The sequence below is a fragment of the Muscardinus avellanarius genome (genome assembly GCF_963383645.1).
Source record: "Muscardinus avellanarius genome assembly, chromosome: 11".
Taxonomy (NCBI): Eukaryota; Metazoa; Chordata; class Mammalia; order Rodentia; family Gliridae; genus Muscardinus; species Muscardinus avellanarius.
In genome coordinates, this window is record NC_137797.1 from 80974240 (window position 1) to 80990458 (window position 16219).

Below are 16219 nucleotides of genomic sequence, written 5' to 3' on the forward strand. Positions count from 1 at the left end.
CTAGAGGGTAACCATACAGCTTGAAAATGACAAAATTCCCTTGAGTCTTTGGATTCCAACACAAGAATAAATTAGTAAAACTAGATTTGCTTGGCCTAGATTTACTGGTCACTTGGGCCTTTCTCATTATTTAGGAATTATTTTTGGCAAGTAGATTTTCTTGTACTCACCACATAATCATGTAGTAGTATAGGTGAGATATGCTTCAGATAATCAGACCACGAATTGGTGGGGACTGTATGATAAATGAATTCATTAATTCTTTGGTAAGGTTTTGAGAAGAATTTATGTAGAAAACTGTTTTTAATGAATTAACCACATACATAATTTTATAATCATTCTGCATCAGCATTTATCCTTTAAGGTCCCATGTCCCAGGACAAGAGCTTTGGTCAAATAATTTAAATAGTATCCTGTGGCCACAACATTCATTGCTATGAACATTTCCAATTGGGATAAGAATCATGACAAAAAGTCTACTGATTTTACAATGTCTTTATTAAGTCTAGTACTAAAGTTATTAGAGCATTTTTAGTTATAATCTTTACAGGATAGGAGGTAATTTAAGAAACAAGCATAGGCAACAAGGCTTTTGCTTGTTTAAAATCTACTCAATTCTACCCAAATGAATAGACCTTCTCCTCTCAGCTGGCAGCAAGACTCTGCCCAAACCCTCCTGTGCGCTTGCTTAGACTTTTCAAGACCACGGAATTCCTTGTTGAGAAGCTCCAATTGCTGGGATTTCTTTTCCTACTATAGTGGCTCCATAATTTTTTTTTTTTTACTATCTTCACTTCCTCCCTCTGGCCCTGACTCTGCCTATAATATCATAGAAATTATGTTTTATTGAGTTTGAATAAGGTCACTGGTCTATTTTCAGAAGCCTCCACGATTGTCCATTCCCTTCCGCACTGTCTTAAAGACGGATTTTTCTGTGGTGCTTGTTGTTTGGAGGGTGGGGCATGAGATGGCAGTGTCCAGGCTAAGTGGGAGGTAAAGTTCCCTGCTGTACCTCTCACCTCTCCTGATGTTGCTATGAATAACACATCATCGCAGAATCTGCTGCTAATATAAAACGACCATGTGAGTGGCAAACTGCCTGATTACCAAGGTTAGTATGCTTTGCTTTGAATATTAAGTAGTGTTAAATCTTCAAGTGTTTCTTTCTATCATACTGGTTACATAGTGAGTTTTTCCCCCTGTTCTCATCTCTTTTTATAAAATCTTGTTTTCAAAATTTTTGAGCGGGTACTGGGATTGAATTGATTCTACCTCTGAGCTATACCCCAAATCCAATTTTATTTACTTTTAAAAATAGTATCTCTAGGCCGAGTGTGGTGGTGCATGCTTGTAATCCCAGCGCTTGGGAGGCTGAGACAGGAGGATCGCTCAGGTTTAAAACCAGCCTCAGCTACTTAGTGAGGCTCTCAGCAACTAAGTGAGACCCTGTTTTCAAATAAAGTCTAAAATAGGTCTGGAAGTATATCCCAGAGGTAGAAATCCCCTGGGTTCTACTCTCAGTACAAGAAAGAAAGAAAGAAAGAAAGAAAAAGAAAGAAAGAAAGAAAGAAAGAAAGAAAGAAAGAAAGAAAGAAAGAAAGAAAAAGAAAGAAAGAAGAAAAATCTCTAAGTTGCTAGGGCCTCACTAAGTTGCTCAGGCTGGCCTCAAACCTCCTGTCTCAGCCTCCCAAGTATTGTAATTACAGGCATGTATCACCACAACTGGCCATCTGGCTCTTTTTTATGGTGGTACTGGTGTTCCTGGAAACCCTTCTACTTCCAGGCTACACTCCCAGACCTATTTTATACATTTTATTTGGAAACAGGGTCTCTTAATCCAGTACGGCTGGCTTCGAACCTGCGCGATCCTCCTGTCTCCTCCTCCCAAGCGTGGGGATTGCAAGCGTGCGCCACCACACCTGGCATTGGCTCAGTTTCTATTTTTAATTTTGATTTTTTGGCTGTCAAATGTAGGCTGCCTTCATAACAGGATTTGGTCCCTCCAACTGTCTATATTACTGTGTGGAGAGTCATGCCAACTCAACCTGGAGATTTCTTTTCTTTCTTTCTTTCTTTCTTTCTTTCTTTCTTTCTTTCTTTTTTTTTTTTTTTTGTGGTACTGGGGTTCCTGGAAGCCCTTCTACCTCCAGGCTACACTCGCAGACCTATTTTTACATTTTTTTGTTTGGAAACAGGGTCTCCTAAGCCAGCGCGCGCGGCTGGCTTTGAACCTGCGCGATCCTCCTGTCTCTGCCTCCCAAGCGCGGGGATTACAGGCGTGCGCCACCACGCCCGGCGTCAGCCTGGAGATTTCAAGGCGGGTGCAACTGGTGTGAGAGATCTGGTGATCTATTTGCCAAGGTTTTCTTCTTACTGTCTCTACAGAGTAGGGAGAGGAGATTGCCAGAAACACGGCTCTGGCCAGCTTGTTTCTAGAGCACTCTCTGAGAACAGCCCCTCCTGTGGTGTCACCTTTGTTCTATCCTGAAGGCAGATTCTCTAAAGTTCCTCATGAGGAGTGTCAAGGAAGGTGGCACAGGGTAAGTTCCACCAAAACAGCTTGGGCTATTCTGTCAGACTCTTAAGACAGATAAACACTGAAAAAATTGTTTTCATCTTTGAAAGTTATAAAACTTGTGTTTCAGTTCTAGATCCATGATTAACTAAACCAAACGCAAGCCACTGTAGTTACTGAGGACTCAGCTTCCTCTCCTATAAACCATCTTGGGTGGGTCTCCTCTGTAGCCCCTACTAGCTACAGTAGTTCATGTACACTACTGTGTACACAGACTCCCCTTATACTAGCTTAAGAGTAGCTATACCTTATGTGGGTGTGGGGGTTCACATCAGTAAAGCCAGTACTTGGAAGTGAGACAGGAGGCTCACAGGTTGGAGCCTCTTCAACTTAGCTGATGAACTTGGCAAAACTTCATTTCAAAAATTTTTTTTTAAAGGCTGAGATAGTCTAAAGGGGTTGAAATCAGAGAACTCCAGTAACATATGCATGCCCATGTTCATAGCAGCACAATTCACAATAGCCAAAATATGGGGCCAACCTAGGTCTCCATCAACAGATGAATGGATTGCAAAATTATGGGAAATACACACAATGGAATTGTATTCAGCTATAAAGAACAAAATCATGTCATGCACAAGAAGATGGAAAGATCTGGAAAATAAATGAGATCAGCCAAGCACAGAAAGAGAAGGGACATATGTTTTTTCTAATATGCCCAAACTAGAGAGTATTAGGAATACCAAAGGGACTCCAGATAATGGAAGGGTAATTTCAGCAAAGCTAGAATGGAAGGATAGGAGAGGAAGATGGCTGAGGTTGATTAATGGAGGAGCTACATCCAAATCTGTGTAACAGTATTAATATAGCATGGTTAATCTGGCACTCATTGTTGGTACTGGCGGGTAGGGGTGGAAGGGGACCAAGCACAGTCTAAATGTATGCAATTTTCAATATGGTCCACATAAAAATAAAATAAAAAAGACTTGAAAAAATAAAAATAAATTTAAAAAGGCTGAGATTGTGGCTCAAAGGTAGAATGCCCCTGGATTTAATCCCCAGTACCAAAAAAAAAAAAAAAAAAAAAAAAAGAACTGGACATGGTGGCATGCGCTTGTAATCCTAGTACTTGGAAAACGAAGACAGAAGAATCACAGGTTCAACTCCAGCCTTGGCAATTTGTGAAACCCTTTGCTACGTAAAGATACTCTGTTTCATAAAATAGGGCTCTGGGTATAGCTAAGAGGTAGAATCCCCCCGAGTTCCATCCCAAATACCACAAAAAAAAAAAAAGAAAGAAAGGAAAATAAAGAGTCGCAATTGCTCTAGCCCATCAAATATTTTTAGGACAAAGGAACAAAGATGTTATTTATAATTGATATTATACTCTCATTCATGAAATTGAAACAATAAAAATAGTCTCAGGGAGGTGGTGATTTTGTATTTAAATTCATTTTTGATTTTAAGAATAATTTTATAATTATAGCCAGAAGCAACTTTTCCATCCAGGGCGAAATTTTTGCTATTAAAATCAACTTTGCTGAGTGACAACCTTCAATTAAGTCAGGTGACGCTAATCCACTGGAACCCAATTTCCATCAATCACTTGCTGTGTCTTCATGGAACCATTTCACAAGCGAAATTTAAATCCAATGGCATTAGCTTAATTTTTTTTATCTTATTCTTTGTATCAGACTAAAAACTGCTAATAAACTTTTCTAAATCATCTAAGGCTGGGAAACCCATAATAACTTGTTATAAAGTTAATTGCATAAATATATAATCCAGAATAATATAAAGAAACACATTTGTAAGAGAGCTCCAACGAGTAGAGACATTTCAGAAATTTGCTGTGTTGTCTGGAATATATATTTAAGAGTATTGAAGAAAGTAAGGCTTTCTGAAATTATCTATGCACGCTATTAAATATAGTTAACATAAAAATATTATCCAGAATTTACAGGTATGAGTTATTCAGGACAAAGAAATGCATGCAAAGATATTTTATTTTTAAACCCATATATTTAAATTATGCATACTTTCCATATCACACTGTGCATGCTTAAAGGCACGTTACCCATTAAGATAATCTTTAAGTGAATAATGTCAAATGCCATTGGCATCATTTGTGCAGGAACCTGTAAAGGGATTATTTGCATATTTAAGAAAAGCTACTATGTATTTGAGCATTACATTAGCAATAGTGTGTGTGTGTGTGTGTGTGTGTGTGTGTGTGTGTGGTACTGGGGATTGAACCCAGGGGCATCCTACCTCTGAGTACATCCCCCCAGACCTATCTTATTTTTTAGTTACTGAGGACCTTGCTAGGCTACTGAGAGTGACAAACCTGTGAACCTCTTCTCTCAGCCTCCCAAGTACTGGGCTTACAGTCACGCACCACCACATCTGGCTGGCAATGTTTTTCAATAGCTATATGCCAATAGTTATATTAGTGACCATGAATTTTGTAGAAAGCTTTGTATTATTGTTTTCTCTGTGTGTACAGAGTCATAGATGCTGATCTATGATCTTTAATCCAACATTTCACTCTTGAAAGAACAGTGAGGTACATTACTTGTAAACTGGAAAAGGGCTGGCTCGTGCCCTACAGTTTAGTGAAACTTTTCCTTCCAGTGATTCTTCTGGATAAATGGTATTGATTGGTTGCTCTTCAAAAATTGGTCCAAATCCTTTGTCTTCCTCAGAAACTGTAAGAAAATAAAATTATTTTACATCGTGTTATTGTATAAGCCACAGAAAATTAGGATAAGTTGAAAAAAGTTATTTGAAAAGAAAAAGAAACATAATAGTCTCCGTTTTAATTAAAAATACTGATGTTACCTCAGTGATCCTGATGAAAATAGTCAATTCTTTACTGAGAATTCTCTATTTCCCATCTGTCTTCAATTCCCTCAAAGTACCTGGTGAAGCCATGCTTAACTATTTACAGCTCCTCAAATAAACCATGCTTTCATATTTTGGGTCCTTTCATTTGATTTTTCCTCTTTCTTAATCACTATTCTAACCTCTCCTCCTATTACAGATGCTTAAAAATGTTAAGAGAATAAATAAATTTCTAGCAGCTTCATAGAAATTAGTCTCTTTCCTGTGTCCATTTTTGTTTTGTCTGTTGCAGTTTTTTTTTTTCCTATACATGAGACAACATTGGTACTTGCTATAGTTGGGATTTTTAAAATGTTCCCCAGAGCTGGGCATGGGCACACACTTGTAATCCCAGCATTTGGGAGGCTGAGACAGGAGGATCACGGTAGGCGGACAGCCTCAGCTACTTAGTGAGGCCCTTTGCAACTCAGTGAGACCCTATTTCAAAATAAAGATTAAAAAAATAGTGCTGGGGGTGTAGCTCAGAGGTTGAATGCCCCTGGGTTCCATCCCAGTACCGCAAAAAAAAAAAAAAAAAAAAAAAATATATATATATATATATATATATATATATATATATATATATATATATATACTCTCCCAGACTTCATGTGTTAAACAAGGTAGCCATGGTGGAGGCAGGACCTGGTTGAAGATCTGACTGACTGGTTTGAAACTCATCAAAAACATGCCTATGGTGGGGAGCAGTTGTTCCTGAAGTCCTCCTCTGCACTGCAAGAGAAGTACTCACGTGTCACCCAGGCGGCGGCTTTCTCAGCACAGTGGAGAGCCAAGCACTCCAAATGAATTAATAATGATCTGTGTGGCTGGAAAGGAGGATTCTTCTTACTAGGGGACACTGAGATGTCTCCGCTTGTTTAAATCATAGTTCAGTACTCCAGCTCATTTTTTTGAAATTAAGTTTAAGGCAAATGGCACACAGGTCTTTTAATCTTCTCTAATATCAACCTTGAAGATAAGAGATCTGCTCCAGTTCCCCTTGACAAACAATATGTCATTTAAGTCTTTCTTAGTACCATTTGTTAAGGTACCCTTGGACAAGTTACTTAACCTCTCCAAGCCTCAATATCACTCACTATAAAATAGAAATCATAAAATCTACCTTCTAAGGTTACTGTCAGAATTACTTTGATGCAATGCATAGAACACAGGAGTATATCTGGTTAACAATTAGTAATTTAAAAATACTAATTTTGCAAACATTCTCATGAGCTTATCAATTCTTTTAAAATTTAGTTTATATTTTTATGTATATCAACTCTTAGACTAACCATAAAGCTTCTAAAAGCAAGAAATCAAGTTGTATTTTCTCTTACAACTCTATTGCTATTACCATTGTGTTGTTTTGGGCACTCAATACATATCTGTTATACACATAGATGATTAATAAAGTTCTTAGGTTAGTTTACTTTACTATGGAGCATTAATTTTTCCAAAGTAACCCAAAGTATTATAAAGTATTTTCATTTTTAATTGAAAAGCTGAAATTCATCTTCAAGAATATATAAACCAAATTCCCTAAAATGTACATGATGTACATTCACAGACATATCAAAGTCAATCACTAAGCCAACATGAGAAGGCAAAAGAAGAAGGAATGGGAGGGAAATGGGAAGGGCTAAATGAGTGATGTGTGAAATATGCCTCTACCTACCATCTTGTACTCCATTAAGATCTATGATTACAATGCTTCAATAAAAAATTTTAAAAAATACTGTATAGACTATAGCCACATTTTATAACCTTCATTTCATCAGGTTTATAAAGAAATAATTTCTGGTCTTGGGTATAACAATGAGTTTTTAGACACAACCCTAAAAATAACATGATACAAAGAAGAATAAAAACAGGTAAGTTGAATATTACTGATCATCAAAAACTTATGCTCTGTGAAAGACACTATTAAGAGATTCTCAGATCTTGAGATTTCATAACCACCATGCCATTTCAAGTAGCAGATAAATTTTATTTTTCTAGCTGCTGTTTTATGGATAGTTTTTCTACATGGATTCTACATTTATAAAAAAATAAATAAGGGTATATGTCCTAAGGACCCCCCATGACCCCCCATGATTTTACCACAAACATAAGATCTCAAATCTAAAAGCTTCACTGAATCTCTGCTTTTGATTTTAAAAGTCCTCATTTATGATGTCTCTAGTCACATCTTTTTTGAGGTTGGAAAAACCAGAAAAAAAAAAAAATATATATATATATATATATTACTTTCTGACTCATTTCTAATAATTTTACTGGTGACACCCACTATTTTCTGGCCTTTCCATATGTAGCAGCACACCAGGGAAGAATGAAAAATTAATCCAAATCTCTGATAATAAGAGACTTTTATTTTGTACATTGGGTCTATATTTTCCATTCCCTAAAAGAAATGACCTCATGCTTATCCATAATAAAAGACATATGCTATTTTTCTTTCCATTTGGGCAATTCCATAAGGTCTTCTTAGAGTCTTTCTAATTGCATAGCTTTTCTCACTAGAGCAATTTTCTTACACCTGCCAATTTGAAGATCCTGCTGTTCTTCTCCATACACATAAAGGTGTCCAAAAGACAGAAATACAGTTTTATCAATATATTTATATTCTCTTTTTGAAGGCAAGATGACTTCTATCCTTCTTTTACCCCTTGATAAATAGTGATTTCAGTGTGGATCATTTCAGACAATTGGGTAAAATTCTAATTACATAAATATTTAAAAACTAAGTATAAGCATTGTTTAGGGAGCATAAAGTTCATAATTTATTTCAAGTAAATTGTAATTACATTACAAACATGATAGAGATGTGACTATTATTATGAATGGGCAAGGTCATCAGGTTTAAAAAGAAATAAATTCTGGTCTTGGGTACAACACTGAGTTTTTAGACATAACACTAAAAATAGCATGATCCAAAGAAGAATAAAAATAGGTAAGTTGAATATTACTGATAATCAAAAATTTATGCTCTATGAAAGACACTATTAAGAGATTCTCAGATCTTGAGGATTAGAGAATTTTCTTTAGACCTTCACAAAGTTAAATTCCACAAGAGAAACTTTTAATTAACTAAATATTGGTCTATTTTAATAGTGGGGAAGATAGTAGTGACTGCATATGGCTGCATATATTTTAACTCATTTCAACAGGTGCAGGGTCCCATTAGGTAAAGATACATTATAGTATTGCATTTCTGATGTAGAAATACTAGATACTCCTGGCCTGTTTAGCATATGCTTATAATAGTGGTTTCTAATAGAGCCATTTATAGGAAGGCTCATAATCTAGAATTCTCAGTTTAATTTATAGTTTCATTAGTTTCCTTTAAAGACTTACTTTATCACTTTGCAGTAATGCCAGCTCTGTTCTTTCAGAATTTCTTATTTATTTATTTATTTATTTATTTATTTATTTATTGTGGTACTGGGGACTCAACCCTGGGGCATTCTACTTTTGAGCTACATCACCAGCCCTTTTTTATTTTATTTTTTTTACATTTGAAACAGAGTCTCACTAGGTTGATGAGAGCCTCACTCTTTGCTAAGGCTGTCCTCGTACTTGTAGTCTTCCTGTCTCCGCCTCCCATTACTGAGATTATAGATGTAGGTCACCACACCTGTAAAGCTCTGTGTTGTGCCTTCAAATACACTAAAGATAGATTCACATTACACTTATCTTTGTAGAGATAAGTTTGGGAATTCTCATATAATTTTGTAGAGAACTTAGTACTACATGCTTTTGAATCCTTAATGATGATATTTCATTTTTCACACATTCTTTGCAAATATTTTCCAGTACTCTACTACATCTAACCTTTCTAGAAATAGATTATTATGCTTTTAGAATGTAAATACAAAGCTAAATTATCACATTTAAGATATTTCTATTTGTCCATTTCTTAGATCCAAAACCAGAATGGGAAAAACTTCTTATCATATTAGTGTTTCTGATAAATGTTGCTTTATAAACACATGTTGCATCTTTCTAAACTTTTCAAGCCTGGATAAAATAGTGGATTCCATTTGGTAGTTTTCAGTTACTCTATACAACTTATTTGGTAAAATTTTTAAGTCCTTGAAAGATAAATTACACCAAATAAACATTTGTTCTGCATTTCCATGCTCAGCATAAGACCCTCCATACAAACCCCAGAGGACAGCAGGTGAGCTCATTGTCTGTTAACTAAACAAGAGTATCAGCCAAACCCAGAGAAGAGATCTTTTAAGGATAATATAACAGGAATCTTACCAAAGAATCCATCGATGTGAACATTATAATCAGTTTATAGAAAACAGTGTAATCTACTATTATTTCTACAGGGATGGAAAGGCTGACATGACTTGAAACTGTTTCACTTCCCACTATGTAAGGATGCTCCTCTGTAACTTTGAAATTCTACTCTATTGCTAGAAATTGAAAGTAAAATTACAATTCATGCTGGAGAGTTATTTTATATTCATTTAAAATAAATTCCATTTCTCATTTTGAAATATGTCTTGGTTATTATTAAACAAAACTTTAGATCAGTATGTTGCAAGATGAATTTCAGAAAAAAAAATCCATTACCAAAAGCAATAGCATCAAAATTTCAAGAAAGTCTTAACATTGGAACTTCACAATATTTACAATACTACAATCGGTTTTGGGTGGGGAGTGGTGCAAGCTCTCTTGAGATACAATAAACTCTCTAAATGAGGTGATATGACACTGTGTTTTACACAACTGGCTAGACAGCTTCCCCAAAATACCTAATGTCTCTCTACAATACCATGTGAAGCATGCTCCAGCTGATGTTATTCAAGGACCTGAACAGTCTGGGGCTGCTTCAAGTATATTTTTATTAATAGGGCTATGAGTGACGATATCATAAAATCATGATGACATTACAATGTGAAAATGCCACTCATATTTGAAGATATACAAATGTAATAAAAATAATGGTAAGTAAATAATGTAAATCTAACTGAAACAATATCCAGGAACTTTTAGTGAAAATGCTTTAAAGGTGTAAGAAATTCCTAATCACCCTCCCTCCAGCCAAGCATAGAAGATAATGTTTTCAAGATTAGCTTTGGATATGACAGAGTCATACTCTAAACATACAAAGTACAAGTTATAGATTATTTCATATTCTAATTCTTATGAAATAAATACTATACTGCTATTTTATTTATTATCTTTATGCTTTTGTCACTGAATTATAAAGAAACTATAAGGATATTCTTTTTTTATTTTGGGATTAGCCTAGGTGAAAACTGATTCTGAAATAGCTTTAGCTTTTTTTTTTCTAGTAGGTAGGTAAATGAAGACAAATGTAAACACATCCAAAATAAGTATTTACACTCAATTCGATTGACTATCTGAACATTATAGGTTGACTTCATTCACGTTAACTATTCATGTCACCTATCTCAAAATTCAAATAGCTTTTGCAAAATATAAAAACACAGGAGAAATTTTTTAAAGACCTGAGGAAGACACAAATTGGTTTTAATGATATTGTTATAAGTCATGAAGTTAAATTTAGCATAGATGAGTTTGAGAGATTTAAATTAAAAAAAATATTGGGGGATTGTGGGGTCCTTCCTGGTAGTCAATTAAACTTGAGGATATCTGTATATTTTATAACGCTTCTCCTCTGAGATTCACATTACTTTTTTGTTTAGGGAAATGCTATGGGTTGAATTGTATCTTTTTTTCTACCCCTAAAAATATATGTCCTAATTCTTAGTACATCTAAATGCAACCTCATTTGAAAATAGGATCTTTACAAAAGTGATTAAATTGAAATGAAATAATTAGGTAGGCCCTAATTCATTATGACCCTAATTCATTATATACTTCTAAAAGGCACAGTTGGACTTAGAGGTAGAACTGCTCTGAAGGAAGATTATGTGAAGATAGGCAGAAGCAAGATCATGTGAAGTTGGAGACAGACATTCAAATTATGCTTCCATAAACAAAGGTACACCTGGGGCTGCCAGAAGCAAAAAGAAGCAAGGAAGGAGACTTCCTCTTTAGGTTTCAGCAGGAACATGTGGTCCTGTTGACACCTTGATTTTGAGCATCTATCTTTTCTAGAACTCTAAAAAAAGAAAATTATGTTCTTAATCACCTAGTTTGTGGTAATTTATTATGGTAGTCCTAGGAAACGAATGCACATATTATATAAGTAGTATACAAACCTATTATTTAAAGACAATAAAAATTTTTAAGCCAGGCATGGTGGTGCACACTTGTAATCCCAGCATTTGGGAAGCTGAGAAAGGAAGATCACGGTTCACAGACAGCCTCAGCTACTACTTAGTGAGGCCCTTTGCAACTCAGTGAGACCCTGTTTCAAAATAAAGAATTAAAAATATAGGGTTAGGGGTGTAGCTTGGAGGTTGGATGATCTTCTGTTCCATCCCTACTACCAAAAAAATAAATTTAAACTTTAATGTGCAAGTTTTTCCTAAATTTATTTAGCAATTAAGTCCCTTATAATGAAATTTCTACTAACATCCTGCAGAACAAGTATATTTGGGAACACTTTGTACTTTTATGTATTCTCTATATACTTCCTCTATTTAGAATTGGTTTTAACTTTGTGTGTGTGTGTGTGTGTGTGTGTGTGTGTGTGTGTGTGTGTGAGAGAGAGAGAGAGAGAGAGAGAGAGAGAGAGAGAGAGAGAGAGAGAGAGAGAGACTGGGGATTGAACGCAGGGGCATTCTACCTCCAAGCTACACCCCCAACTCTATTTTTAATAGGGTTTTTGAAACAGGGTCTAGTTAGGTTGATGAGAGTCTCACTACTTGCTGAGGCTGTTCTTGAACCTGTGACCCCCAAGCATGAGGATTATAAGCATGTGCCACCACGCCTGGCTGGAATTGGTTCTACTCCTAACACATAAAATACTTTAAGGTCCCCTTACCTACTCTCTCCATCACTAAACATGGCTTAATTCCTCAAAATTTTTCTTTAAAACACTCAATTTTTATAAAATTTATATGTATTTATTACTTTCTACTATATGATAAAGTTTTTTGAGACAAATAAAATATCTTACTTATGTTGGTATAGCCAATGTGCAGTGATTCCAGATCACAAGATAGAAATAGAAATTGCTTTCATGCAGTTTGTGCTAAGAGGTTTCTTTAGTTCCAAAGAACTAAAGACTGGACTGGCTGCTCTTGCTTTGGCATGCAAATTGTAGCATTGGTTGCTCAAAGGTTCTAATTTTCTATTCCATTCTCAATATGCAGTAGCTTTGATAAATTATAGGTTGATTATGCTTGTTGAGCACATACTAATGTCAGATACTATTCTACAAGCTATCATTGCATTCTTTCTTTGAGTACTTACAATCATCCGATGTAACTTTTTACATATTGGAATGTTGAGACTCATAGATGTTGAGTAATTTATATGAAATTATAAGGTCTTCTGTGAGGACTAGGCCAATAATACAAATCTGTGTATGTTTTACTCTAGACTCTGTACTTTTTCCACAATACTATGCTACCCCTATTTCATCAAGACCTCTTCAGTAGTCAAACTAGAATTTAAACTAGCAAAATTGTTCCTAAGTTCAATACATCTTAAACAATCAATTTTGCCATATCTGTAGGTTCCTTAAATTAAACTGAATCTTATGGTTCCAACTTCACTAGTTTCTCTCCTACAGCAAATCAAGAACCTTTCAAAAATAAGTTAGAAAGTCACAATATTTAAAATACTGCTTCAAAATTTAGACGCATAACATTATTACAAAACATGTAGGAAAAAATTCATGTCACATTGGGTATTTTCAATCTGTCATAGTCCTATTTGTTTGTGATTCACTCCCTTCTGCAATCAAACAAGTTGATTTATGATCTCGGAAGAACAGTCCCATAAAATTTCTAAGTGGTCTAAAATTAAGCATTTGTCTTCATGTTTAGAGAGGTAAAAGCTTAAAGTGGAAATCAAACATAATTCAACTGAGAAAAACTTCCTTAAAAAGTTTACCTTTTTGTGAACTTACCTCCATGACCATACCTTCTGTGCCATGTAAACTCTAAAAAGAAGAAAAAATAATTCTTATTTTGATCTTACAACCATTCTTTGAATTGTCATTTTAAACATTATTCAAATAACTAAGATGCTAGTTAGTGGCATGGGAGTACTGGCCTTCCACTATTAAGGCTAAAGTACTTTCACATCTGTATAGATGTTTTCTTATCTTCCTATTGTATAGTTGTAACATTAAAGTGTATAGTCAGTAAAGTTTATATGAATTTTTGATACTAACAAGTTATTTTTTATTGCATTTATAAAAATAATACTTTTACCATGATGACCTTACCAAAAGACTTTTTCTATTATATTTACATTGCAGACATACATACATATTACATATAAAATTATATATGTATATATGTGTTTGTATGTAGGTATATGGCTGTTTATATAGTCTAAGGCTATAAAGTGCATAGTTATCAATGTCACTATACTGCTTAAGTAATGATAAAATTATCTTTTTTTAGATTCTGGAGTTAGTATAATAAAAATTACCACACAAAATATTATTCTTATTTTCTTAAAATAAACAAGAATAGAATGTTTTTCAGGCTGGACATCAAAGTTATCAGCAATGATTGATGTATTGAAGAATGAAATATAGCTATGACTTGAACCAAATAGTAACACAACAGGTACTTGCTGAGTTATGGTCACTGAGATAAAGTATTAGGGAAATTTACTGTTAGAAAACAGGCTACTTCCAGATAAAAATATTATGCTACTCCTTAAAAGAAGTAGCTCTGAATTTTTTATATTTGTCTTTAAAACAGAGAAATATAATACTTTTCCTGAAACTAGAGAACTCTCAAAAACCATTTTGTTGCTCTTTATGTTCCTACATACACTATAATTTATTTTGAATGTTGTTTCTTTAAGATTGATCAAATTTGTAAAAGATTTGTAAGATTCAATCATATTTTGGACCAAATCATAACAGCTTCTAAAAATTATTATTACTTTTCAGGAATTTTGTGAATTAGCTGTTTAACTCAGCCAGAATTTAAAATTACATTATAATAACAAATAAATAAATTACATCAAGAGCAAGCAAAATGCATTATTAATATCTATTATTTAATTTTTTGTGGTGCTGGTGATTGAACCCAAGGGCATTCTACTTTTGAGTTACACCTCCAGCACAGTTTTTTATTTTTTATTTTAAAACAGGGTCTCATTAAGTTGTGGAGGTCCTCACTAAGTAGATGAGGCTGTCCACAAACCCGGATCCTCCTGTCTCAGCCTCCTAAATACTAGGATTTCAAGCATGAACCACCAAGCCCAACTTATCATTTAAATTTTTACTACTATTACTTAAGCTATTGAAGTTTTTTAGGTCTATCATAGCTGGAAAATGAAAATATTACATAAAAGTGAACTGTTACACATCTTTTCCAACTCCATACTAAATGATGTTAAGTTGAAAGTGAATACCATATACCAGGGATTCCTTACTTCCTACAGAAATCCAAATTATAAAAATTTACCAGTATACTAACACACAAAGTTAGCTAAATTCTGTAAAATTTATCTGAAAGATAAGATTAAACAAGTAGAACTAATCTTATCATAAAATTGATTTACCTGTGTATCCTACATATCAAAAGAAAATGTAATTCTAATTTCCATACAAGAGATATATGGAAATGAAAATCACATGTTGATTATGTTCACATAATTTATGAAGAATCCACAAAGCACATTCTTACCTGCTAGACAGGTTGTAAACAAGATTATCACTAGATGACTGACCAGCAACCACATTTTCATCTTGTGTTTAGTAGAAATTCAGTTCAATTTAAAAAAGAAAAAAAGCTGTATTTTTATGGAAGTTGGAGAATACTGAACACCTGCAACAAGAAAAGAAAGGAAAATAAAACAAAAAAGAAAGCAAAAAAATGAATGGGAGAAGAGGAGAAGAGAAAGGAGGGGTAAAGGAAGGAGGATGGGGAAAAGAGGAAAATTGCTCAGCATTTGAGACCAACAACATTATCAATTCTATTTTGTCTTATATTTCTTAATTGTAGGAAGAGTTTTTGTTTATTTAAATATATTTTCATATAGCATGTTGCAATGAAGAGTAGGTTTGGTGTCACAGAGCTTCAGTTGACATCCCAATATGGACACGCTCTGCTCATAACCAAGTCATTCAACTGGTACAGGCTCAGATTTTTTTCCTATTTAACCATTGAGTATAATAAACCTTTTCCACAAATAGTGCAGTGGTCAACATTACATTATCAATCCTGTTAATTGAAGATTACATGTAATAGAAGTGCTGGTAGAAACATCCATTTGAAGACATGCTTGTATACAAGCCTTGTAAACCCACAAGCCTTGGTGGCTTGTGGGATATTTTATTTTGCCATAAACGCTAATTTTTAATATTAAAATACACTGATTAATAATGTATTTACTCTTCACTCTCCCATCCACTTCTTTTACTTTTTTCATTCAACAAAAGAGTAAGTGCCTCTTGTGTGTCAGCAAAAGAACAATGTAGACTTTGTGAGAACAAATTTTAGAAGACTTAATTAAAGACAGGGAGATAAATTACTAGCATAACTAAGCTACAAAACTATTCAGCAGTCTAAATAAAATATCTTCCTCTCACAAATGTCAAAAAACCCAGAAGTTAAAACTCAAAATGTTAAGAATTAAAAATCATCTCTCAATAATCACACTAAATATAAATGGCTTCAACTCCCCCCAAAAAAGATGTAAGGTGGCAAACTGTATTTAAAAACCAGAATTCATTTATCT

At 34.3% G+C, this 16219-nt stretch overlaps 1 protein-coding gene across 3 annotated transcripts in view; it reads right to left on the reverse strand.

Moving 5' to 3' along the window:
• Positions 1-15226, reverse strand: part of CNTN1 (contactin 1) — a gene marked incomplete at both ends in the record, with an annotated part of 193938 nt that extends 178712 nt beyond the window's left edge. For all 3 annotated transcript variants that reach the window (XM_080705114.1, XM_080705115.1, XM_080705116.1), the window contains 3 exons: positions 5091-5223; positions 13422-13454; positions 15166-15226. In XM_080705114.1, the coding sequence (XP_080561240.1) occupies positions 5091-5223; positions 13422-13454; positions 15166-15226 (227 nt within the window). The remainder of the gene's footprint in view (positions 1-5090; positions 5224-13421; positions 13455-15165) is intronic.
• Positions 15227-16219: the final 993 nt, after the last annotated feature.